General features: G+C 44.6%; 1 protein-coding gene and 1 non-coding gene across 8 annotated transcripts in view; both read left to right on the top strand.

Annotated features, from left to right (window-relative positions):
- The window catches only part of CCNJL (cyclin J like), a 50,740-nt gene that overhangs the window by 10,777 nt on the left and 13,809 nt on the right, over window positions 1-26,154 (top strand). For 5 of the 7 annotated variants that reach the window (XM_043552734.1, XM_043552736.1, XM_043552735.1 and 2 more), the window contains one exon: window positions 7,163-7,373. In XM_043552734.1, the coding sequence (XP_043408669.1) occupies window positions 7,163-7,373 (211 nt within the window). Of the gene's footprint in view, window positions 1-5,498; window positions 5,665-7,162; window positions 7,374-26,154 lie in introns of all 7 variants that reach the window. The other 2 variants (XM_043552737.1, XM_037907463.2) reach the window with 1 other exon arrangement.
- Window positions 8,330-8,406, top strand: TRNAA-UGC. Its single transcript has one exon. It is a non-coding gene; the product is annotated as a tRNA-Ala (tRNA).

Raw genomic sequence — 26,154 nt, 5'->3', positions numbered from 1 at the left:
TAGACAAGAACCATGTGTTTGCATGAGTAAAGATTATATAATTTAAATAGTTTGTCGTCTTTTTAAAACCGGTAGGTGCATGCAGTAATATTTGTCATTGCTTACTGGATATGGGAAGTTCTGGTGTACTCCACTTAGAACAAGTTGTGTACTCTTCAAAAGAAGGTCTCCTCCATCTCTTTCAATTGTTGAAGAGTGTTGGTGGTGCTGCATAGAATCCTATTTTTTTTTATATATATATATATATATATATATATAGTTGACACTTGAGTGGCATACTTCACCAATTGGCAAGGGTAGTTCATTGAACAATAGCTTGCACACAACCTTATCCATTATTGGACTCTGTTGAAGGAGGGAGAAACTTGGCCCGTATACTTGTCAAAAAGAGCCCTGGGATCTTAAATTTCAAGAGAGCTGCATTTTGACATCCTGTTTAAAGGATAACACTAATAGCTTAGTGTCCCTTCCAGTCCTGTGCTTAAGTGAGGGCAGTGGGGATGAACCCAGGTCTGTTATGAGACTCTAACCCCACAGTCTTCTAGAACTTTGCTTAGTTAGAAATGGGGGGCGGGGGGGGGGGGAAATACTGATTTAAAAACTTGCTTAATGGAACTGGAGGACTCATTTAAGTTTTTAAGTTATATTAATAATGTTTCTCTGCCACTTAGGCCCTATCTATTCTATAACAAATAGGTGACCTAGTTATAATAAGGCTAAAAGTTGACGTGTAGAGCGTATCTAATTGTGGCCCCATAACAAGGTTAAAACCCTGGACTGTCTCCCTAACATGGTTGGAACCCATCTACACTGCAGCTTTGAACTGATAGAGCAGTAATGTAGCTGGAGTCTGATGCAGACATGGGGTGTTGTGTGTTTTTGTTTTTGTTTGGTTGGGTTTTTTTTGGTGGATTTTCATGCACATTCCTGTCCTCTGACCAAACACATCCTGCCAGTTTAGTGGTGGGCAACCTGCAGCACACGTGCTGCACGCAGCCTATTAGGGTAATATGCTGGCGGGCCATGAGACAGTTTGTTTACATTGACCGTCCACAGGCAAGGCCCCCCGCAGCTCCCAGTGGCTGCGGTTCGTCGTTCCCGGCCAATGGGAGCTGTGGGAAGCAGCAGCCAGCACATCCCTGCGGCCCACACTGCTTCCCGCAGCTCCCATTGGCCGGGAACGGCGAACCGCAGCCACTGGGAGCTGCGGGGGGCTATGCCTGTGGATGGTCAATGTAAACAAACTGTCTCATGGCCTGCCAGCATATTACCTTGATGGGCCGCATGTGGCTCGCGAGCCGCAGGTTGCCCATCACTGTGCTGGTTCCTTCTGAAGTGTCATTGACCTGTCAGTTCTCTCTACCCCTTCCCGTTGGGGAGGTGATTTGCATAATCTCTGCATTGTGACCAGCAAAATCCAAAAGCATCAACTGTAACCCACTAACAAGTTTTCATAAACATAGTATCTGACTCTTAACCTTAATGGCCTGTTCACTAAACTACTGCCAACTGTCTAATCGTAGAAACACTTACCAGAATACTTCTGTAGATGTTTTTGTAACTTAAAGGCACAACACTGCAGTTTGTGCAGAAGCTGAAGTTAGTTTCAGTAGGAAATAGCATGCCATCAATTGCAGAGTCCCCTCTTGAGTTTCATGGCCCTTTGTAACTAAGCATTCAGACTTCACTTAGTATTGAAATACTGGCCAAAAATGGAAAGTTAGTTTGGAAGACAGGTAGTTTAGGTTAAATTTAAGGAACATGTGCCTCCCTCTTAAAAAGAAGAACAGAACCTAAAGATCCCTAACTCCTCTTTGTGCTATTCTCCAAACACTTCCTGACAAGAGGATTGTTTGTTTAAATAGTGTCAGTTACAAAGGAGTTAACTTTTCACCCCTGACTTTTCGTGCTAATGCTCTATGCAGAAATTGAATTCAAGGAGAGAAAATGAAAACCTCTCCCCCAGCTGAGTAAGATAGAAAACAGGAAAATTGTTGTGAGGGTGAACTTTTAAGGTAACCTTATCTAGGATTTTTTCCTTACCTGTAAACTATAGGCCAGGGTGGCCAACCTGAGCCTGAGAAGGAGCCAGAATTTACCAATGAACATTGTCAAAGAGCCACAGTAATATGTCAGCAGCCCCCCCATCCGCTACCCCCCCTCCAGCTCCTACCGCCTCCCACCCACTGGCAGCCCCACCAATCAGCATGTCCCCCTCCCTCCCCACGCCTCCCACCTGCCGCAGTCAGCTCTTTTGCAGTGCGCAGGAGGCTCTGGTGGGGAGGAGCGAGGGCATCGGGGGAAGGGATGGAGTGGTGGCAGGACCTGGAGCAGAGCAGGGAGCAATGAGCACCCCCCAGCACATTGGAAAGTTGGCATCTGTAGCTCCAGCCTCGGAGACGGTGCCTATGCAAGGAGCTGCATATTAACCTCTGAAGAGCCGTCTGCAGCTCCAGAGCCCCAGGTTGGCCACCCCTGCAATAGGCATTTCTGCTGCTGCTTAATTGGCAATAATCTTACGTTATTTCTTATGACACAGAGATTCTTGTTATAAGAAATCTGAGGATGCAGTGCAATAGGGTATTTACTGAGACATACTGTGCAAAGGAAAAGCCAGCATACAGAGAACTTTAAAAAAAAAAAAAAAAAAAAAAAAACTTCTTGGTTAGTGCTGACTCCCTGATTTGAATAAACTGTGGGAATTTTTATTATTGGTTTTCAGACCTGGCTGTGGCCCTATGTAGGTTTAGGCAACTTTCCACTGGATTAAATAGCATCCTTCAAATATAGCTGTAGTTTCTTTCACAATTACATTTTAGAAACATAGTATTGAAACAGTCGTCTTTCAAGTATTGGTTTTCTTAATCTGACTGTCATCAGCAAATGGTGAGAGAGAGATGCTATCCTTGGATTAACTTCTTCCTGTCACAAAACGATAGAGGGATCCCAAGAATACTACTGTAAACTTTGTCCTCGCTAAAACTATTTTGTATATGTGTAAAATAATATATGCATATGTTAATGATCAGTCCCTGTTGCTATCTAAATAGACTGCTTTGGCAGTTACACTGATTTAACTCTATAGAACAGCAAATTCTGGTATGAGAGCAAGCATCCCAGGTTGTTGGTACATTTGTTGAGAAATGATAGCCAGGAGTATTTCTGGGAAATATTTTGTCAATTTATTTAAAAAAAAAAAAAAAAAAAAAAAAGCTCAGCTGATGAATTCCATTTTGTTTCCTTGAGCAGTGGTTTACTACCGCAACCATCACATAATTCACTAAATCTTCTGCTCGTATTGAGTCAGTTGTTGGATATTTCATGAATACCTGTAGTATTTGGAGAAAGGTAGAGAATTCCAATGTTTAATTCCTTTGCCATGTTCCTCTTCTATCTTGGCATTTGGTATGTGGGGAAAGTCTAAGAAGCAGATACCTCAACTGGAATAAATCCCTCACTGTTTATCTGGCTTTTTATTGACTACAAATCCAGATGCTCCTTCTCTTGAAGAGGGAAAATCTGCTCTTATTCTGTTAATGTTGTCACAACTGACCAAACTGTATGGTGCCAGTTCACCATAGAAATGCATTTTGATGCCGTTGTTGTTATATAGATTCCTCCACAATGAAATAAATTTTAATAAGCATGTGGCTAACACTGGTGCAAAGTGAGTCAATGTTACCCCCTTACTATTAAATTTGACATGGTGGCTCCAGAGCTCTGGAGACAAACCTCCCACTGTATTTCTCATTTTATTAACAACTCAGGCACAAGCTCCTTTATTTCCGCAATCAGTTCTGAAGTGTCTTAGTCCAGACCAGTTTGAGTTCCATCCTTAGAGCTGTGATAGGCAAGACTTCACCTGACTCCTACTTAACTAAGGGCTGGCCTCCACTGGGAACTTATATCGGCATAGCTATGTCTCTCAGGGGTGTGAAAAAGCAGCTTTGCCTGCTGCTGTGAACTGTGTGGCGTGTGCTGTACATGGTGGGGTGTTTTCCTGAGACTAGGAATTCTGTGGCGCTTGAGGTGCATTTACAAGTACTGTTTGATTTCTTGACTGCTGGTGGGCATTCTGTAATTTGTGAGCTAATGAAGCTACTTTGAGTCTCCAAAAACAACAACGTTAAAGTTTAGTGCACAAAATCAAAGTGCAGACAATGTCATGCAAATTTCTAACACAATTTGACATGAGTGAAACCTTTTAAAATTACTATTGAAAAGGAAGTAAACACGTCTTTTTTGTTTTCACAAGTGGATGTTAGTCCAGTGTAGCCTGTTGTGGCTGAGAAAACCATAGATTGGTGTATGTGAAGCTGAGGTTTGCCTTGCTTTTTCCCCCCAACGTGGAGTGGTAGGGGTAAGGATGCAGTTCATAATGCCAAGTGATATGTGGGGGAGCAGTGACCATGCAGTTCTCCAGTGACTGCAAAGGCTGAGTCTGATGTTTGGCCCTGTAGATCAACCAAGGTCTGCAGTGTTTGGGTTTGCTGCCTGAAAAGAGTCATTATTATCCTGGTGCATTTCCCTCTCCTTGTTCTCCTGGGACTCCTAGGCCTTTTGCCTGACCTTTTGTTTTGTATTGCATTTTTTTTTTTTTCATGTTTTCAGTCAGATTGTCCCTACGTGCTCTGATGCAGCACTGGCTTGAAAGATCTCTCAGAAAATTCCTAGCTTGTCGTCTTCTCTCTCCTTCTCATCAGGTCAGGTGTGAAGGGTGCATCCCTTAAGCTCACCATGCCAGAAGTTGCTAATAAAAACAGACATACCGTTGGATTTACAGTCACATCGGGAAGGGAAAAGTTTCAAAACTCCCTTCCCTTACTCCCATAAATTTTAATTAGAGGTGCTTATTAACACTTCAGCTTTGGAGCGCCTTGGGATAGCACTAGTCTTGAGCTCCTGGTGAGTACAGCCTGGTGGGGGAGACTTTCTGTTGCATGAAGCTATAAAATTTGGCCCCCAATTCCGTGGCTAGGAGTATAGGGCAATGGCAGTGAATACTGGCAGCCCAAGTGTGGTGACTTTAGCTGAGATCTCACTCCTAAGGCTCACAAAGGCACAGAGAGCCCAGTTCTTACTGGCCTCGCAAGGTCACTTGGGCCCACCTGCTGCTAGCCTGTTGGCTGTGATGATGCCAGCCACACTCCTCGCAGAGTGGCATGGGTGTCCTATTGTGGAGGACGAAATAAGGCTGTCATCCCTAGAAACCTGCAGGAGAGGATTGCAGAGTATCTACATGAAGGTTTTTTTCATCAAGCTCTCTCAGCAGGATAAAAAGGGTGTCCCTGTTCACATAAACAAGCACATGCCAACTCTCCCTCTGTTTGTTATACCAGTACCTCTTCTCATATGAGCAAAACAATGAAAAGTCAATACCTATGTCTCATGAACTTGGGGCTGGGCACCATCTTTGGGTTTGAACATTGTAAGGAAAAATGTATACACGTTTACGTGAGATTCCTTCCTCTTCAAGCTTGTCTGTGTTCACCTGGCAGGACTGGCTAGACTGTGGTGGAGTCTCGAACAGGTCTTGGCTTGTGGCATGGCTGGAACCCTCAGACGCATCTTCTTCCTTCTCCTCACTGCTCACAGCAGAGGTCTTTGTCTCAGGCTCCTTGGAGGGATCTATGGTCTGTGGGGTGCTGGTGAGGTCTTCACCAGGTATGGCATGCAGCCTGCTGTAAAAGCAGCAGGTCTGTGGCTCAGCACCAGTTCTATAGTGGAGAATGGGGCATTGTGGGAAGGAAGCTGCTGAAGGACTGCTTGGACTGACACGTGTCACACAGTGTCTGCAGTTGCTCTGTATCAACCTGAGTAGGTTACCCCTGGTTCCACACCATTTAGGGAGGTGGTTTGACTGTCACTGTAATGGGGCATTTATATCAGCTGGAGATTAATTTGAGTATAGACGCATGCGCAAATAGGCCAAAATAGGTCACCTTGTGTTGACCTAACTTTGTAGTGTAGATCAGCCGTTACTTATGCAGCGAAGACCTATTCTAAGGCCTTGTCTACACTGGAAATTTTTACTAGTTGTGATTGTGTATTGTGGTAGTTCCTAAGAGTGTGTCATGGACCAGGATCCCATTATGGCAGGCGCTATACAAACACAGAACAAAGAGTCCCTGACCCAAAGAGCTTACCGCCTAAGTATAGTCCCCTATGTCAACATTTCCATTTTAGTTTGGCTCTTAAACACCTTCTTAAGTGACCTAAACTGAAAACAGGCCCTTCTATACTAGAATAAGAGCATCTACTGAATTTTCCAGTGTAGTAGACAAAGCGTGATAGAGGCAGTTGTCACTATTGTGGTATGTGTTTGGTTTCTAAGGATCTATGCACTTGTGCAGGGATCGGCAACCTTTGGCACATAGCCCATCAGGGAAAGCCACTGGCGGGCCGGGACGGTTTGTTTACCTGCCGCGTCCATAGGTTCGGCTGATCGCAGCTCCCACTGGCCGCGGTTCGCTGCTCCAGGCCAGTGGGGGCTGCGGGAAGCGGCATGGGCCAAGGGATGTGCTGGCTGCTGTTTCCCACAGCCCCCATGGAAATGGAAATAAACTGCTTTCTTTCTACTCAATGGTCTTTTTTGTAGGCTACCACTACTCTGCAATATTTGGGTTTTAAACACAATACAATAATGCTTTTTAATTTGTAGAACAAGGAAGGAGTTTTGTTTTATAAAGGACCTAGCAAAGTGTAGGTGTTCTGTATGGAATGTGTGTGCATAAGAAATAAAATGAACCCCTATGCCTTAAGAAATTATAGTACAGAACCTGACTTTGTCAGGTCAAATTTTGCACCAATGTCCCTTTTCAGTTATTCCTCATGATCATTTTTTTTCTGAGTCTGGATAGTGTTGGAGCTCTCTTTATGGAAAGCAATAACTGGTTATTGCTGGGTTAAACCAGAATTTACAGTGCAAAATCAAGTACCTTAAGTCTCCTAAGGAAAATGAATGAATGACTCAAACATATTAGAAGTTAACTGACTTTCAAAACATGTTAGCACTAACACAGCTCTGCGTTCTGAGTAAATCTTATTGCTGTGGTTGCTAAGCACTTACCATCGTAGGTGGCGGGTATTGGTTTGGGCATTCTGGTCATTGAAACAAATACTCACTTTAATACCTCTCTCCCCTCCTGTTGTGTTCTTGTAGGAACTGAAACTGCCTGTCTATAAGGCCCATTCACCACAGATTGGGATGCGCCGCTACTTTACTGACCTCTTGACTGTCCTCAGTAGCCGCTGCAATCTCTGCCCTACAGCACGGCACCTTGCTGTCTACTTACTGGACCTCTTTATGGATCACTACGATATTACTGTCAAGCAACTGTATGTCATTTCGATTGCCTGCCTTCTCCTAGCAAGTAAGTTCACTGCTGCCTAGTAACATGCTTGTTTTTTTCTGATCAAGCAGATGGTTGCTTTTGTTTTATGTAACGCACAAGCTGCTATTCTCCATTCAACAGGGGATAATTTTAATGCAAGATATAACTTCTCCTGAAATTCATCAATTTGGGCCTGAAATTATGCCACGCTTGGCTTCCACTGAGACCAAAGAGAGCTGGGATCATTCAGTACATTGGAGAATAAGACCTCCTAATATCTGAGCTGAAGGCAGTTACCAAAGCACACTGTGGCAGCTTTATGTGCTTGCCAATATACCTCTGAACCAACATTACGTGTTTTTAAAGTAGCTTTGTTTAGTAACCGAACTAAAGAACATGTTGAATTGTTAAACTCTTGCGTTTCAGGGAAGTTTTTAAGAAGTGATCTTAAAGAATGGGATTTTTAACTTGGCAAAGAAGTTCAGGGTTCCCAGCCAATAGCTCTACATAAACCCTAAACTCTTGTACCATTGGAGGACTTTTGCTTACAGTGATGTCTTCCATAGATCCATTGATGTAGACTTGAGTGAGAACCTGGCTAGAAAATTTATAAGCACAGAATATGTACTAAAATGTTACACAGCAACTGGTGTCCATTTGATTAATGTGACACTGTCCTACTTGTTCAAGATGCTTGGTCTGTCTTGAAAATGAACCCGTGACAAAGAACTTTATTTGTTCAGCCCCACCTCTGCGCTCAAGACTATGCAAATGGTGGATGGCACTGATGTAGCCACAAGGATCCTACTTATGGTCTCTCCTGAAATGGATTGTGCTAGGATAATTTTACAATACAAAGGACACTTAAGGCCTCATAACACTATGGTGGAACAGACAACAGATTTTGGTATATGTTTCTAAATCTAGAGAGGTGTTGCCCCTTTTTCCTAGCTCTGAAAAAGGTGGAGATTGTTGTATCATTTTAGAAATATAGAGGAGCTGGGATGTAGCTCAGTGGTAGAGCGCATGCTTCGCATGTATGAGGCCCTGGGTTCAATCCCCAGCATCTCCAAGTTCTTTGGGGGGAGGGATAGCATTGGCCTGCTAAACCCAGGGTTGTGAGTTCAATCCTTGAGGGGGCCATTTGGAATCTGGGGCAAAAATTGGGGGTTGGTCCTGCTTTGAGCAGGGGGTTGGACTAGATGACCTCCTGAGGTCCCTTCCAACCCTGGTATTCTGTGGTTCTATGGGTATGTCTACACTACGAAATTAGGTTGAATTTATAGAAGTCGGTTTTGTAGAAAGCGGTTTTATACAGTTGATAGTGTGTGTCCCCACACAAGTGCTCTAAGTGCATGTAGTCAGCGGAGTGTGTCCACAGTACCGAGGCAAACATCGACTTACGGAGCGTTGCACTGTGGGTAGCTATCCCACAGTTCCTGCAGTCTCCGCCACCCATTAGAATTCTGGATAGAAATCCCAGTGCCTGATGGGGCTAAAACATTGTCACAGGTGGTTCTGGGTACATATCGTCAGGCCCCCGTTTCCCTCCCTTCCTCCATGAAAGCAAGGGCAGACAATCATTTTGCGCCTTTTTTTTCTTGAGTTAACCTGTGCAAACGCCATACCACGGCAAGCATGGAGCCCGCTCAGCTAACCGTCACCATATGTCTCCTGGGTGCTGGCAGACGTGGTACTGCATTGCTACACAGCAGCAGTTAATTGCCTTTTGGCAGCAGACAGTGCAGTATGACTGGTAGCTGTCATCGACGTAGTCCTGGGTGCTCTTTTAATCGGGCGCCTGGGCAAACATGGGAGTGACTCAGCCAGGTCATTTCCCTTGTTTTGTCTCGTAGCGATTCAGTCCTACCGGCAGTGCGCTGTATTTTAACCTGCAGCCAGCAGAAGATGACGGCTAGTCGTCAAACTGCACAGTCTTCTGCCGAGCACCCAGGAGATGACGATGGCTAGCGGTCGTACTGCACAGTCTGCTGCCAGCAAGATGTATAAAGATAGATGAAGTGGCTCAAAACAAGAAATAGACCAGATTTGTTTTGTATTAATTTTCTCCTCCCCTCTGTGAAATCAACGGCCTGCTAAACCCGGTTTTGAGTTCTATCCTTGAGGGGGCCATTCAGTTTCTCACAAACCACCCCTTTTGTTGATTTTAATTCCCTGTAAGCCAACCCTGTAAGCCATGTCGTCAGTCGCCCCTCCCTCCTTCAGGGCAACAGCAGACAATCGTTCCGCGCCTTTTTTCTGTGCAGACGCCATACCACGGCAAGCATGGAGCCCACTCAGATCACTTGGGCAATTAGGAGCACATTAAACACCATGCACATTATCCAGCAGTATATGCAGCACCAGAACCTGGCAAAGCGATACCAGGCGAGTAGGCGACGTCAGCGCAGTGACGTGAGTGATGAGGACATGGACACAGACTTCTCTCAAAGCATGGGCCCTGGCAATGTGGGCATCATGGTGCTAATGGGGTGGGTTCATGCGGTGGAACGCCAATTCTGGGCTCGGGAAACAAGCACAGACTGGTGGGACCGCACAGTGTTGCAGGTCTGGGACGATTCCCAGTGGTTGCGAAACTTTCGCATGCGTAAGGGCGCTTTCATGGAACTTTGACTTGCTTTCCCCTGCCCTGAAGCGCATGAATACCAAGATGAGAGCAGCCCTCACAGTTCCGAAGCGAGTGGCAATAGCCCTGTGGAAGCTTGCAATGCCAGACAGCTACCAGTCAGTTGGGAATCAATTTGGAGTGGGCAAATCTACTGTGGGGGCTGCTGTGAGGCAAGTAGCCAACGCAATCAAAGATCTGCTGATACCAAGGGTAGTGACCCTGGGAAATGTGCAGGTCATAGTGGATGGCTTTGTTGCAATGGGATTCCCTAACTGTGGTGGGGCCATAGACGGAACCCATATCCCTATCTTGGCACCGGAGCACCAAGCCGGCAAATACATAAACCGCAAAGGGTACTTTCCAATAGTGCTGCAAGCACTGGTGGATCACAAGGGACGTTTCACCAACATCAACTTGGGATGGCCGGGAAAGGTACATGACGCTCGCATCTTCAGGAACTCTGGTCTGTTTCAAAAGCTGCAGGAAGGGACTTTCTTCCCAGACCAGAAAGTAACCGTTGGGGATGTTGAAATGCCTATAGTTATCCTTGGGGACCCAGCCTACCCCTTAATGGCATGGCTCATGAAGCTGTACACAGGCAGCCTGGACAGTAGGCAGGAGCTGTTCAACTACAGGCTGAGCAAGTGCAGAATGGTGGTAGAATGTGCATTTGGACGTTTAATGGCGCGCTGGTGCAGTTTACCGACCCGGTTAGACCTCAGCAAAACCAATATTCCCATTGTTATTACTGCTTGCTGTGCGCTCCACAATATCTGTGAGAGTAAGGGGGAGACGTTTATGGCGGGGTGGGAGGTTGAGACAAATTGCCTGGCTGCTGGTTTCGCACAGTCAGACACCAGCATGGTTAGAAGAGCACAGGAGGGTGCGGTGCGCATCAGAGAAGCTTTGAAAACCAGTTTCATGACTGGCCAGGCTACGGTATGAAAGTTCTGTTTGTTTCTCCTTGATGAAACCCACCACTCCTTGGTTCACTCTACTTCCCTGTAAGCTAACCACCCTCCCCTCCTCCCTTCGATCACCGCTTGCAGAGTCAATAAAGTCATTGTTGCTTCACATTCATGCATTCTTTATTAATTCATCACACAAATAGGGGGATAACTACCAAGGTAGCCCAGGAAGGGTGGTGGAGAGAAGCACCAGGAGGGGTGGTGGAGGAGGGAAGGACAAGACCACACAGCACTTTAAAAGTTTAAAACTTATTGAATGCCAGCCTTCTGTTGCTTGGGCAATCCTCTGGGGTGGAGTAGCTGGGTGGCTGGAGGCCCCCCCACCGCGTTCTTGGGCGTCTGGGTGAGGAGGCTATGGAACTTGGGGAGGAGGGCGGTTGGTTACACAGGGGCTGTAGCGGCGGTCTGTGCTCCTGCTGCCTTTCCTGCAGCTCAACCATACGCTGGAGCGTATTGGTTTGATCCTCCAGCAGCCTCAGCATGGACTCCTGCCTCCTCTCATCACGCTGCCGCCACCTTTCAGCTTCAGCCCTCTCTTCAGCCTGCCACCTCTCCTCCTGATCATATTGTGCTTTCCTGCACTCTGACATTGTCTGCCTCCACGCATTCATCTGTGCTCTGTCAGTGTGGGAGGACAGCATGAGCTTGGAGAACATTTCATCACGAGTGTGTTTTTTTTCGCCTTCTAATCTTCACTAGCCTCTGGGAAGGAGAAGATCCTGTGAACATTGAAACACATGCAGCTGGTGGGAAAAAAAAAAGAGAGGCAGTGGTATTTAAAAAGACACATTTTCTAGAACAATGGCTACACTCTTTCACTGTAAACCTTGCTGTTAATATTACATACATAGCACATGTGTTTTCGTTCCAAGGTCGCATTTTGCCCCACCCCCCCATGGCTAGCAGCAGGGAACATTTCTGTTCAGCCACAGGCAAACAGCCCAGCAGGAACAGGCACCTCTGAATGTCCCCTTAAGAAAAGCACCCTATTTCAACCAGGTGACCATGAATGATATCACTCTCCTGAGGATAACACAGGGAGATAAAGAACGGATGTTGTTTGAACGCCAGTAAACATACACTGCAATGCTCTGTTCTACAATGATTCCTGAGTACGTGCTACTGGCCTGGTGTGGTAAAGTGTCCTACCATGGTGGGTGGAATAAGGCTGCCCTCCCCAGAAACCTTTTGCGAAGGCTTTGGGAGTACATCCAGGAGAGCCGCAAATGCCAGGGCAAATTAATCATTAAACATGCTTGCTTTTAAACCATGTATAGTATTTTAAAAGGTACACTCACCAGAGGTCCCTTCTCCACCTGGCGGGTCCGGGAGGCAGCCTTGGGTGGGTTCGGGGAGGACTGCCTGCAGGTCCAGGGTGAAAAACAGTTCCTGGCTGTCAGGAAAACCGGTTTCTCCGCTTGCTTGCTGTGAGCTATCTACAATTTCATCATCATCATCTTCCTCGTCCCCAAAACCTGCTTCCATGTTGCCTCCATCTCCATTGAAGGAGTCAAACAACACAGTTGGGGTAGTGGTGACTGAACCCCCTAAAATGGCATGCAGCTCATCATAGAAGCGGCATATTTGGGGCTCTGACCCGGAGCGGCCGTTTGCCTCTCTGGTTTTCTGGTAGGCTTGCCTCAGCTCCTTAAGTTTCATGCAGCATTGCTTCGGGTCCCTGTTATGGCCTCTGTCCTTCATGCCCTGGGAGATTTTGACAAAGGTTTTGGCATTTCGAAAACTGGAACGGAGTTCTGATAGCACAGATTCCTCTCCCCACACAGTGATCAGATCCCATACCTCCCGTTCGGTCCATGCTGGAGCTCTTTTGCGATTCTGGGACTCCATCATGGTCATCTCTGCTGATGAGCTCTGTATGGTCACCTCTGCTGATGAACTCTGGCCAGTGTGGCAAGCTGCAGGTGACCATGCAAACAGGAAATTGAAATTCAAAAGTTTGCGGGCCTTTTCCTGTCTACTTAGCCAGTGCATCTGAGTTGAGAGTGCTGTCCAGAGCGGTCAAAATAGAGCACTCTGGGATAGCTCCCGGAGGCCAATACTGTCTAATTGCGTCCACAGTACCCCAAATTCGACCCGGCAAGGCCGATTTAAGCGCTAATCCACTTGTCAGAGGTGGATTAAGGAAATCGATTTTAAGAGCCCTTTAAGTCAAAAAAAGAGCTTCATCGTGTGGACGGGTGCAGGTTTACATCGATTTAACGTTGCTAAATTTGACCTAAACTCCTAGTGTAGACCAGGGCTATGATTGGTGAATGATCACTTAGTTGCTGACTTACCTTACAGTAAAAGATGATTAAAACTGGAATGGAGAAGAAACCAAATAATTGCATTGGCTAAAATTAGTTCAATCTTTTCTTTGAGCCTGGTATTTTGGTCCAGTCTAACTTTTTTGAAACAAAATACCAGATTTAAATATCCCTGAACACTTATGCAAGCTCAGGATTGAACTTCACAACTTGCAGCTCATGTTTTAAAATCTCCATTACATTACAAGAGGAGCTTGCTACTGCTGAAGTAATGCCAATTCAAAGTACTTTTCCAGGTCACTTTAATCTAAGAGAATATAGTAGTTGTCCTTCTGTTTATGATGGATGAAGGAGGTCTCAAAGCTTTCAGACTTCTCTGCCCTGCCCACCCCACCCCCCCTTTAAAAAAAACAAAAACAAACAAAAACTGTCTAGCCTGGAAGAGTGCTGTTAAGGTATCATTTCAATAGTTCTTCAATCAGATTTAAGGAAAGGATTTTACAACTTTAACTTCAGTGACTACCATTATGGAGAGAGGATGAAGGGATTTGACATACAGTACTCATCCCTTCACTCGAAGTGTGACTGCTAACATTGTATACCTTGCAAGGATCGCTACCTCATTTCCTCCTCCAGTCAGGAAAGATTAGTCTTTATAGACCTCCAACTTCTAGGGTTAAAAACAAGCAGAGAAACTTTTCAGGCTGCCCTTTATATAAAGAAGCAAAAAAGTCCCCTAACTGAGCGGAGGAGGAAATCTTTTGCAGGTCACCTCAGGTGTAGTAAGGCAAAAGGGAACTTGCAAGCTTCCTTATGACGGCAGTAGAGGAAAATATTTTGCAACTTCTCTGAGCATTGTAAGGAGGGAGTAACTTTGAAAATGTGTGGTAACCTAAATATAAGTAAGGACTTCTTTTTCTAAATACAGTAGTTTTATATTGGTACAGGTAAAGCAGTCCATGTTGGCTTAGGCACTGAACCAACAGGGCCTGTGCTCAGGGGCCTGGCCAATTCCGCCCCCCCCCCCCCCCAATCCACTCCGCCCAGTGCTCCTGCTGGGGAGTGGGGTCAGGGCTTGGGGGCTTGCCCTGCTCTGCCCCCCCCCCCCCCCCCCCCACACACAGACACCTGGTGCTCCAACAAGGGAGCGGGCATGGGGTCTTGCCAGAGCGCTGGGCAGAGTGGAGTGGGGCAAGCCCCCTACGTCCCGACCCTGCTCCCCAGCTGGAGCGCAGGATGACCGCAGGCAGAAGGGGTGGGAAGGCCCAGTAACATCCTAATCTGCCTCTGGAAAGTAGTACAAACCTTCCCTGCCCCCCGCCCCTTCCCAGTGTCAGCATGGTTGCACCATAATAGCTTATTCCTGTGCGTCACCTTTATAACTGTTTCTACACCACAAGTTTTACCAAAATAGATAGAGTAGAACAAAATCTGCATGTAGATGAGGCCTTAAATGGCTGAAGTCTTAAGTTTGCATACAATGAGAAATATACCCATATAATTATACTGGCATAACTCCCCATCTGGATATTCTGTTCTTCTAGAATAAGTGGGTTGTTTTTTTCCTGGTTTATATTGTATCATTGTCAAAGTAGCACCAGCTAAACCAGGAAAAGGGTACTCTTATTCCTCAATGAGTGTCCACATGGGGAGATATGCCAGTAAACTTTCCTCTGTAGACAAGCCCTGAGAAGCATCAGCTTGAGAGAGTTCTCTCAAGAAACTTTGATCTACTGAACCACCCTGTAAGTGTGGTTTCTCTGAATATCTGTATAGGTACAACTGTAGGTACAAGCTTCTACCACTGTAGCAAGGAGGAAAGAAAACTGTTCCCTTGGCTTGTTTCTGCAAGTGTGGCAGTCTTTATTATAACTTCCTACAGAGCATTTCTGTAAGAAGCTGTATAGCTTTTCAGCAGAGAACAGAGAATCTTTTAAAAACAATGAAAAGATGATTTTTCAGTCCATGTGGCAAAACATTTGTTGTGATAGTTTCAAAACAAGTGAGTATAAATTACTACATGAAGCAAAGAGAATTTAATCCGAAACCTGTGAAAAGTAGAGCTGATAAAAACTTTTTTTCATTTGAAATGTGGTTTTTTATTTGGTTTTTTTGTTTTTGTTGTTTTTGTTTTTTCATCAAAATGGACATTCTGTGGGAAGTGTCTAGTTTTGACTAAGTTCTTAGGCTGACATAAACAGAAACCCAGAAGGGGTACTGTTGTTGATTTAAAAACCTGAACATTTTTGATATTTTTTTTTCTTTCACATTTTGTGAAGAAATTAAAAAAAAAAAAAAAAAAAAATCCCTACCAGCTTTAGTGAAAAGCACTTTGTGGTGCTGTGACGCTCTGTACCTCGAAAGAACACCCTATACCCCCATCTTCATCTTTATAAAATGATTGTGTGGTATCCGATGCAGAGTTTGTCATGTTGGGTGTCTTCGGAAGGCTCAGGATGCATTGAGCAGCTTACCTTCCAGAGGCTGTGCGTGAACAGCCCAGGAGTGGGGGCTCTCACAGCAGAGCAGGGTAAGGCTGGCTCCCAGAGTCAAGGATTGGAGTGGCCTAGCAGATCACTGGTCTAGGTAACACCAGAGGGGAACGTCACAGGTGCATTTTTTAAAAAAACTGAAGCCCATGTACACTTGCCTACATCTTTGTGTTTATTGGCAGGTAAAGTAACTTACTAGTTACAAAATGTTTGACAAATGGGAAGGATCTTGCAGTTCCAGAACAATCTGGGTCCACTTGTGCTGGCCAGCCAAATCATATTGGAATTTGAAATCATTGTAACCAAGGCGTGTGTGTCCCTTGAAAAATCATTGAGTTGTTGTAACCTGCTTGCCACTTCAAATGCGTGCAGAGTGGGAGGGGTGGAGGAGGTTTCTGCAGTTTTGAGGGGATTAATATTAAAGTCCTGTGCACGCTAATAACATGGATTGTTGCTGTTCCCCTTGAGTCGGCATTGAAAATGAACGAATGTTCATGCGGCTGGGACAAAACCTTCACAGTGGTTTTAGAAAGTGTGATTTGAGACTGCTTCAGTAGTGGTTCACAGGGAATCTGTTGCTTGAAAATGGCTTTCAGAAGCAGTTAAATACCCTAGTTCAGGAAGGCTACAGAGATTGACACACATCCCAGAGTTATCAATTTATGGAGATGAAAGGCATTTGATTCCTGAATCAGGCTGTTTGGGTGCCCATTCAGACAGCATTGCTGTGGTCCTTATTCTGGGAAAAGAGTACAAGACTGGGAGATTTTTCTCTGTAAAATTTCTCTGAGGCAGAGGGAACCCTATCTCTAAATTGCGTACGTAGTCTTGACTGCAGTAAAGGAAACAACTGGTTAAAACTCTGCAAAGCCACACCATAACTTAAAACCTATCGTCCAGTAATATACTAAGGCCTGGTTTACAAATGCTGAATTCTATACCAATATAACTATTTTGATTAGGAATTAAAATAAATTATACCAGCACAACCCATAGTGTGGACACAGTTATTCTGCCATAAAGGTGCTATACTGGTATAACCACCTGTGCACTTAGGGGGAAGGACAATGCACAGCTTCCACTATACCTGTAGAGTTAAAGCAGTACCACTTTTTGTGTTTAGACTACCCCTAAAGAGAACTCTGCTTTTATCAGTATAAAATCCTGCTCTCCTTTCTTCCCTGAAGAGCTAACCCTCAACAGCTGGCTTTAGGCAACAGCTCTCCTTCCATGAGTTAACACAGGACAGCTTTGAACGCTCTCACAATTTTTAGGTTTCAGAGTAACAGCCGTGTTAGTCTGTATTTGCAAAAAGAAAAGGAGTACTTGTGGCACCTTGGAGACTAACCAATTTATTTGAGCATAAGCTTTCGTGAGCTACAGGTGCCATCTCCAAGGTGCCACAAGTACTCCTTTTCTTTTCACAATTTTTAGTTATTGCCCCTCTTTCCCCCCTTGAGGGTTCTGCTTTCATTGCAAGGTAGTTGGTTTTTTTAGCCAAACTCCATGAGCAATCTGTTGTTGGCTGCTTCACTATTTTCAGTGCCATGTTGCTTCCAGAACATTCTAATTTCTCAGAGGGTTTTTACCAAACTTCTTCTTTTCTTTTTTTTTATTACTGTTTATTTAGGAAGTATTAACAGGTTCACAGATTCTTGCCATGTAAATATCAGAAACAAAACAATCATTACAACAGTGAGCTTTTGTTTAAGAAGACATTATACAGGATTATAGTAATCAAATCTCTCATTTTAACAGAGTGTTACCATATTACAGAGTTTACCCAACTTCTTAATCCTCCAGTGTGCTTCCCAAGAGCTGAGTTAGCACTAGAAAAAATAGAGGGAACTGGAGCAAAAGAAGAACACATTAACACTATCTGAGCTGTGGTCCGGTATGGACAATCTCTCCCCACCCTGTTCTCCTGCTGAGCATGTAGAGCGGCTTCCAACTCATCCAGTGGGTTCTGCTTTGTGACGCCCTTGCTATGCACAGTTGGAGAAAGTCATTAGTGACAGCACAGCAACCAACGAGCATGAATGTGTAAGTGCCCTGTGCCTTGATGGGGGCAGCTCAGCTGCTTGCTTTCAGCAAGGAGGATTGTGGGCTGCCTTCCAAAAGCTAGAGCAATGCAAGTCTCAGCTGTCTGAGAGAAGATGCATTTGCAGACTCCTTTGTTGAGACTAGAAGGAGGGGTGGGTGGGAGAGAAAGAGCTGCTTTCTGACTGAAAGGCTGAGAAAGAGCATTGCTTATGAGTGTGCTCTAAGCCAGTGAGGCTCGCTTTTCCGGGCACCTGACATATGTTGTTAGTGAGCTAAAGAAAAGCTTCCACAGGCCCTATTCAGTCTAGTTGGCAAAACTGCTTCATTGACACATGGGCAGGCAGTATGTCTGTTTGGCTTCTAACAAGTTCAGTGTGGTGGGTTTTCCATTCACTTACAGTAATTCTTTTCGGGTGGGTATCATCTGTTTGTACAGTGCCTATCACAATGAGGACCCAGTTCTTGATTGGCATATGTATGTGCTAGTGCAATATAAATAACAGAAGCGCAGTAAATTGTTTCCTGGTCAGTGTTAGAAATTAAGTTAGGTAGGATGGCACATAAGACTTCACTGTAAATTTAATTTCTCCCTCTTCTATAAGTTGTAGCTTTTTGATTTTAGCTTGTCGGTTGGTGTGGGGTTGGTGTGTGTGTGTTTTTGTTTTTGTTTCCCTTTCCTTTTATGCTGGTAGATAAGACTGTTATATGGCTACGTTATGGTAACTGGTATAACTTTCCCATATAGACAACTCCTAACTCTACCACTCCGGCTATGTCTTCACCGACCAAAAAAAGTTGTGTGTTCACTACAGGTTGACTAACTTTTGTGTTGACTGTCCTGCTGTAAAACACAGTGGAGGCAAGGCACCGGTAGACTTGCCATGAAATAAACTAGGCGAGGTCACTGACTGGTGGTGGGGGGAGTAATAGCCTACCTACCCCACAGTATAAACTGCAGGTGCCTTGTCTTCACTTCAGATTTTACAGTGAGATAACTATGGCATGCTAATCTCTCAGGGGGGGAACCAAACCCATTCTCCCGCCAACACCTTTGGTCAGAGAAGACAAAGCGTCTCTTTGGCCACGGGGTTGGAGAGTTCTAGGCCTTGCAATGTGTCCAGAAAATAGTTTTCCCCAGATGTCTTCTGCATGTCAGTGACTTGTGTGAGGAGAATCCCTAGCTACCTTCTTAAGTGGGAAACAGTTTGTGTTGACAATAGGTCATCCAGCTTGTTATAGGCCTAGAACGGCAGAGTTTTTGATAAACACAGGTAAGTGAAGTTCATTTGGTGTCCTCCATGCCTGGCGCTGTCCCCTGTCTTCAATTTATCTCCCCCTAAACATTCCATTCTTATGAGAATTTAGCTTTACTGCCCAGCTGGAAAATGCTGACTAAATGCCTTGGTAATACCAAATGCTCCTTTCTGGGGTAAGTACAACCTGGTTGCCCTTACTTTACTGAAGCTTACCCTACAACTGCCAGGCTTTAAAATCCTTCCCAGGAGTGAGACTTTCTCCTTCAGAGAGAGATGCAGAGACACCTGAGGCTTATTTTGAATTAGCCTCACTTAACTGGGCATCCGTATTGGGGGCCAGCTTTCCATCGCTGCCAAGTCTTATGTAGCTCTCAAAGTGTTTTTCATAAACATGCTACTGTTGATTCAGCCTTCCTTTCACCACCATCTGTTCAGTGTTTTTGCTCACTTCCTTGTTTCTCTGTTCCCAATCCCTCTCCTTTCTCTACACAGTTCTTTGTCACACTCCTGATAGTCTGTTCTTCCTCAACCCTCTACACGCTTCAGCTTTTTTCACCACCAGGCTGTCTTTGTGCACACCCTTTCCTCCCCAAGTCATTAACAGACTATGTTACTACTGCTCTTATTCGGGGCTGGGCGACAGCAGGTGGGTGACTTGTAACTGGTGCTGGCCACTCCTGGTTCCCTGGCTGACTGCATTATGGCGTAGTGTGGGGAGAAGGAAGAGCCCTGAAGGAGGAGCGGTTGGGCTGACAATATTACTCTTCCTTAATGAGTGTTGCTTGTCATGTACCTGTTTGCTAACAACTTGAATAAATTTTAATATTTTACGAGTGAGGCACAAACTGCCCCAAGTGTGTGTGTTTTTCCATTTTAAAGTTATGCTGTATCCCCCCTCCTCCTATCCCAGGTCAGGAAACAACTGGCCTAGTGGATAGAGCACGGGAGCAGGACTCCAGAGAAGTGGGTTGTATTTTCAGCTCTGCCATTGGCTCACTGTGTGACCTTGGGCAAACCACTTCCCCTCCGTGCCTCCATTTCCCCATCTTTAAAATGGGGATGACGCTGACCTAATGTGCAAAGAATTGAGATCAAATGAAAAGTGCTATCTATGAGGTAGGTATTAGTGTGATAAAGGGAACCTAGAGCACTTTGATAAATTCCAAATATTAATCCCACCTCCTCTCCCAAAATCAAATTTCTGTGTCATGTTTCAACTGTCATTCCTATTTTTTCCCCAAGATGACACATCCTCAGGAGATGGGGGGTGGGGTGGAGTGGCTTCTGCATTGCCTCTAATTTATCACTTAACACCTCCACACCCCAAAATGCCAAAAGGACATGCAGGAAGTTGAATGATTTTTCAGGAACAACACACTGACAGTCTTAAAACCAGCAGTGATTGGATCTGAGGTGACTGTGTGGGGTCACACCTCCAGAAAATGAATTAGAAAACTGGTAGACTACATGACCCTCATCTATGTATGTGAGCCTGAAGAGCTCTTCTGTGTTTATAATCAACACCAGGTGCCTGGAACTGATTACTGAAATTAGAAGAAGGTACATGCTGGCCCACTAGGCATTTGAAGAAAGATGAAAACAATTGGTGGATTTATGGATATAGCTAAGAGGAAGGACATCTCACAGGGGGTAAGAGCTCTTGCCTGCCCTGATTTCTGCAGACCCCAATAAGTTGGAGGCTTGTATCTGATGGGGCTACTGCCAGTTTCAGGCATTCAAAAATCATAAGTCAAGCCCCCAAACATCCTAAGATTGGCTTAAAAAATTTGAAATTTGACCCCTCCCTCTGTCTCTCTTCCGCCCCCCCCCCCCCCCCCCCCCCCCCCCCCCTGCCCACACACACACACTTTGGCTTCTTTTTATATGCTTTCTGTTTTTTGAACCTCTAGGGCTCAACTTTTTAAGATTTTTTTTTCAACAGTCATTTTAAAAGAAAAGAGAAACAGACTTTGTAATGTTTTCACCTGACTCCAGGAGCTTGGGGCTTTAAGAAAGATACCAAATTTGAGATTCAAGATAAAAATGTGAGCTGGAAATACTGCATATTAATGGCATGGAAGTATCTTCACTTAAAAGGATGGGTTAGCAAGAAGCACATGATAAAACACATTTAATTTCTTATAGCAAAAATGAGCCAGATGTGATTTCTCACTCCCCTTTCTAAGTCAGTGCATATTTATAAACCATAAAAGGAGAAGCTCTGTCCCTACACAGGGCTAAATTGTCTTATTTGTATTTCACTAGCACCTAGGGGCACCAGACAAGGAATAGGGACCCATTGTGGTATATGCGGTACAGAGAGACAGGAAAGAATCCCTGTCCCAAAGAGCTCTCCATCTAGGTTATGGGAAGATGCAGCAGGAAGATGAGAAGCTAGTGGGGCCGGCGGGGGGAAGAGGAGGGAACGTTAAGGCTATGTCTACACTACACAGCTTTCTGCAACATGGCTGTGTTGCCACAGCCATGCCGCTAAAAGTCACTTTAATCATTGTAGCCGCTGTTTGTCGGCTCTCCTGCCAACCAAATCTTCTACCCCCAGCGAGCAGTGTTTCCGTTGCTGTTCGCTTTAGCACTTGTCATGGCAAAACTTTTCTTTTTTTTTTTTTCCTTTGGGGGCAGAGGGGAAGGGAAATACCTCTGAAAGACAGAAGTTTAGTAGTTCAGTTGTCAGTGCAGACCTAGCTTTACTTGAGCCAGTTATCTTACACCAACTAGAGATCTCATTGTGAGCGGCTAGTGCCTCTATCTTGCCATAACACAAACTAGTTGGGAAAACTTTCACTCAGATGTGTATTGTCATCTAGTGGGTCAAGGAGTGAAGAAAAATGTAGTCTGTCAGTATTCAACTGCATACCACTTTGTAGCATTGAATGTGTGTTTCCTTCAGTCCTGGCTGGATGTGCTTGATCTGTGTATCCCCCACTTGGTTTGATTCAATTGGGTATTTATGGGGTGAAAAGCACTTGCATTTTAATGACTCTTCAAACTGACCGTCAATATTCCTTTTTACCCCACTCCTCTGTTGGACTCTGAAACTCTAATAAAACTAATTGTATGTCCTCTTTTATTTTCGTCACTGTGCAAAACCCCAGGAAGTCCTTCCTTCTCTCCCCCGCAAGCTCCCTGGTAAACACTCTGAGCTGCGCACTATAGCTAGGATCGCATAGCAACGTTTGCTTCGGGTACCTTTTGGCAGCTGTGGTGCCCCTTTTAAACCTTTATCTTTTTTTCCTAGTTAAAAGCCAGTGTGGGTAGACAGTTTTAATCCTTTCTGGCAGACAGATGAGCTAATGAAATGTTCTTTTCTCTTTGACTTAAATCTGTTCCTCTTGGCAACACTGTTTCAGGCTTTCACTCTAACTCGCTGAACATATTTCTTTTTAAAGAAAGCAAGTTTTTCACACTGGGAAGACCGCTTGATTATGACCAGAGTGGAGTGATTTAAATCTGATTTAATCAGGTTGTGGCTTTATACACCTAATTTACAACTTTTGCTATTGTAACTTTAGATTAAAATTTAGTTACACCTGCTGCTTCTTAAGAAGAACGCTACTGGGAGGACATCTTATTTGTATTGTACAAAACTGCTATAGGCAAAGAACAAAATATTGAAAATTTAAAGCCCAGATCCTGCACACACTTAAGCAGGTATGTAACTTTGCTCACGCAAGTAGTTCCATTGAATTCAATAGTTCTAGCTCATGTGCTTAAAGTTAAGCATGTGCATAAGTGTTTGCAGCATCAGAGGCCAACGTATTTTTGATTATTCTTTTCTTAAGAGGCATCACTTGAAAACAAAACTGCTTCAGTGTTTAATGATGAGATGTTTAGGTTTTTCAATGCATTAACAAAGGAATTGGAACTCTTTATGCATAGGCCAGCTGTTGAAAAAATAGCCTAAAATCAGGATTCTAGGAAAATATTTAGGCACCTCAGAGTGGGATTTTCAAAAGCATCTAAGGACTTATCTATGCTTAAAATGCTGCAGCACTTCAGTGCAGATATTATCTACACCAATGGCAGGACTTCTCCTGTCACCACAGGTAATCCACCTCTCCGAGAGGTGGTAGCTAGGTCGATGGGAGAATTCTCCCATCGACCCAGTGCTGTTTACACTAGGGGGTTAGGTCGGTTTAATTGTGTCATTCAGGGGTGTGGATTTTCATACCAAGTGACATAGTTATACAGACCTAATTTCCTAGCTTAGACCAGGCCTAAGTGACTTCATACTGATGGAGTATAGCCTGGTTGAAACACTTTCAGCTTTCTTGATTTGTAGGTATAGAATGTGTAAGAAAGTGGTGTTGGTTGCAAATCTAGCACAGGCTGTTTACCTATAAAAGTTGTATTTTGAGCTTGTGGTCCTACTATGAAACTAAAGGAACAAGCACAAAACATCTACTTTGACGATTAAGGCTGTGAGAGGGGGGAAAAAAGTTAGAAATAGCGACTTACAATATAAATTGATTTTTTTTTTTTTAATGACTTTTCACCCTGGTTGTGAGCTAATAAATCTGATGTAGTGACTCTTCCTGTTTTCAAATTCAAGTAATTTAAAGTGCAGAGTGGAAGTAAATTGCACCGTGTGCTCAATGAATTGAGAAGCAACGTTGATGGGTCAGGCTGGAATTAGGGTCAGAGAAAACATGTCCATATATAACTTGATACAATCGCTGGGATGTTGTATTGGAAAGTATCTCAAGTAACTTAATATTACAGAATATTGTTTGCCATAGGACTTCTGCCTTGATTTCAACTTCCTGCGATGTTATCTACCTGCAATGTGACAATTTGAAGGGCTGCTTTGTTTAGAATGTTGTTTCAACTCCTCCAGCTAAAGTCCATATTGTAGGTCATAGATTTCTTCTGGTTGATAATTTGTATTTAACATCCAACTTAGAAACTTGCTAAGGAGCAAAAGTGAAAAGTAGTTCTGAGAGCATTCAAAACAGTCAAAATTTGAACACCACAACTGAACTTAGCTGTCATTGTTTAAATTTAAAGCATGTAATAAATCATCTTGATTAAAGCCAAACAGGACAGAACTTTGTTTTCTTGATACTTTCCAGGTTGTATAGTCATGGATTGTTTTCCAAACTGCAAAAAGCTTTTGAAGACATCTGTGATTGAGTGGAAAGAAGGAGTGATTTAGAATTTATGGAACTGATTGTTAATTTAGCTAGTCCTTAGTTTCACAAGAACACAGAGGTTCTTACAGAGATCTGCCAATGAACTCTTCTGAAATTTCTGTGCCAAGTGCTAGGATAGCTTTAGGTGAGTCATAAAGTCCAGAGGGGGAACTTTAAAAACTGATTCAAAATTATCTCTGAAAGTGAGAGGCTAATGCACGTTCTCTGTGCCCTAATTCACTCTTGAATCTTTGAAAAAAGAACAAGGAGTACTTGTGGCACCTTAGAGACTAACAAATTTATTAGGGCATAAGCTTTCATGGGCTAAAACCCACTTCATTGGATGCAGGCCGTGGAAAATACAGTTGGGAGATATATATATATATATATAGAGAGAGAGAGAGAGACACACACACACACACACACACACACACACACCCCATGAAAACATGGGTGTTGCCATACCAACTCTAATGAGACTCATCAATTAGGGTGGGCTGTTATCAGCAGGAGAAAAAAACCTTTTGTAGTGATAATCAGGATGGCCCATTTCAAACAGTGGACAAGAAGGTGTGAGTAACAATAGGGGAAAAATTAGCATGGGGAAATAGTTTTTAGTTTGTGTAAGGATTCATCCGCTCCCAGTCTTTATTCAAGCCTAATTTAATGGTGTCCAGTTTGCAAATTAATTCCTTTGCAGTTTCTCATTGGAGTCTGTTTTTGAAGAGTTTTTTTGTTGAAGGATTGCGACTTTTAGGTCTGTAATTGAGTGTCCAGGGAGGTTGAAGTGTTCTCTGACTGGTTTTTGGATGTTATAATTCTTGACGTCTGATTTGTGTCCATTTATTCTTTTGCGTAGAGACTGTCCAGTTTGGCCAGTGTACATGGCAGAGGGGCATTGCTGGCACATGATGGCATATATCACATTGGTAGATGTGCAGGTGCACGAGCCACTGATGATGTGGCTGATGTGATTAGGTCCTATGATGGTGTCCCTTGAATAGATATGTGGGCACAGTTGGCAACTGGCTTTGTTGCAAGGATAGGTTCCTGGGTTCGTGTTTTTTGATGTGTGGTTGCTGGTGAGTATTTGCTGGAGTGAGCGTGAGATAGGAGACGTGAATCTGCTGTTCCCTCAGTCGGTCTCAGTTCCCATGTGCCTCTCGCGGCGGTGGAGTACAGGAGTCAATGGGTGAGCGCTCGGGTCGATTTATCGTGTCTAGACTAGACGCGATAAATCGATCCCCGCTGGATTGATCGCTGCCCGCTGATCCGGCGGGTAGTGTAGACATAACCATAGCGTGAGCATCTTGCTGCGTTGAGTGGATTCTAGTGCAGGGGTCGGCAACCTTCTGAGAAGTGGCTTGCCAAGTCTACCTTAACTTAAGGTTTGGCGTGCCAATAATACATTTTACAATTACAGGGGCCGGCAGCCGGAACCCCAGACTGGCAGCGGGCTGAGCGGTCCTGGCCGCTGGCGCTGCTCAGCCCGCTGCTGGCCCTGGGTTCCGTTCATCCAGGCCAGCAGTGGGTTGAGCTGGGCCAGCGGCCAGGACCTCTGGCTGGCAGGGGCCAGCGGGCTGAGCCGCTTAGCCTGCTGCTGGTCTGGGTTTCTGTCCGCTGGCCCCTGCCAGCCAGGGGTCCCGGTCGCCTGCCCGCCCAGCCCGCTGTTGGCCCGGGGTTCTGTTCATCCAGGCTGGCAGTGGGCTGAGTGGGGCCAGGACCCCGGCTGGCAGCAGAGAGCCGCCAAAAATCAGCTCGCTTGTGTGCCTTTGGCACACATGCCACAGGTTGCTGACCCCTGCTGTACAGGGTTGTACAGTATACACAAAACCATGTACAGTTTACTGTACTGTACTTTATGGGCGATTTAAGGGATTTGCAAGGGTAAACTTGACTATATGCAACTTTCACCTTATGCATGACTTTAGAACCTAACCCCCGCGTAAGATGCGACTCGCCTGTACTGCTCTGTGGCAATACCTGAAGAAGCTCAAAAATATGGAGGATGTTGT

This window comes from Chelonia mydas, chromosome 8 (genome assembly GCF_015237465.2).
Source record: "Chelonia mydas isolate rCheMyd1 chromosome 8, rCheMyd1.pri.v2, whole genome shotgun sequence".
NCBI classification, from domain to species: Eukaryota; Metazoa; Chordata; order Testudines; family Cheloniidae; genus Chelonia; species Chelonia mydas.
The sequence above is the reverse complement of the archived record's forward strand: the minus strand, read 5'-3'. Positions and strand labels throughout refer to the sequence as shown.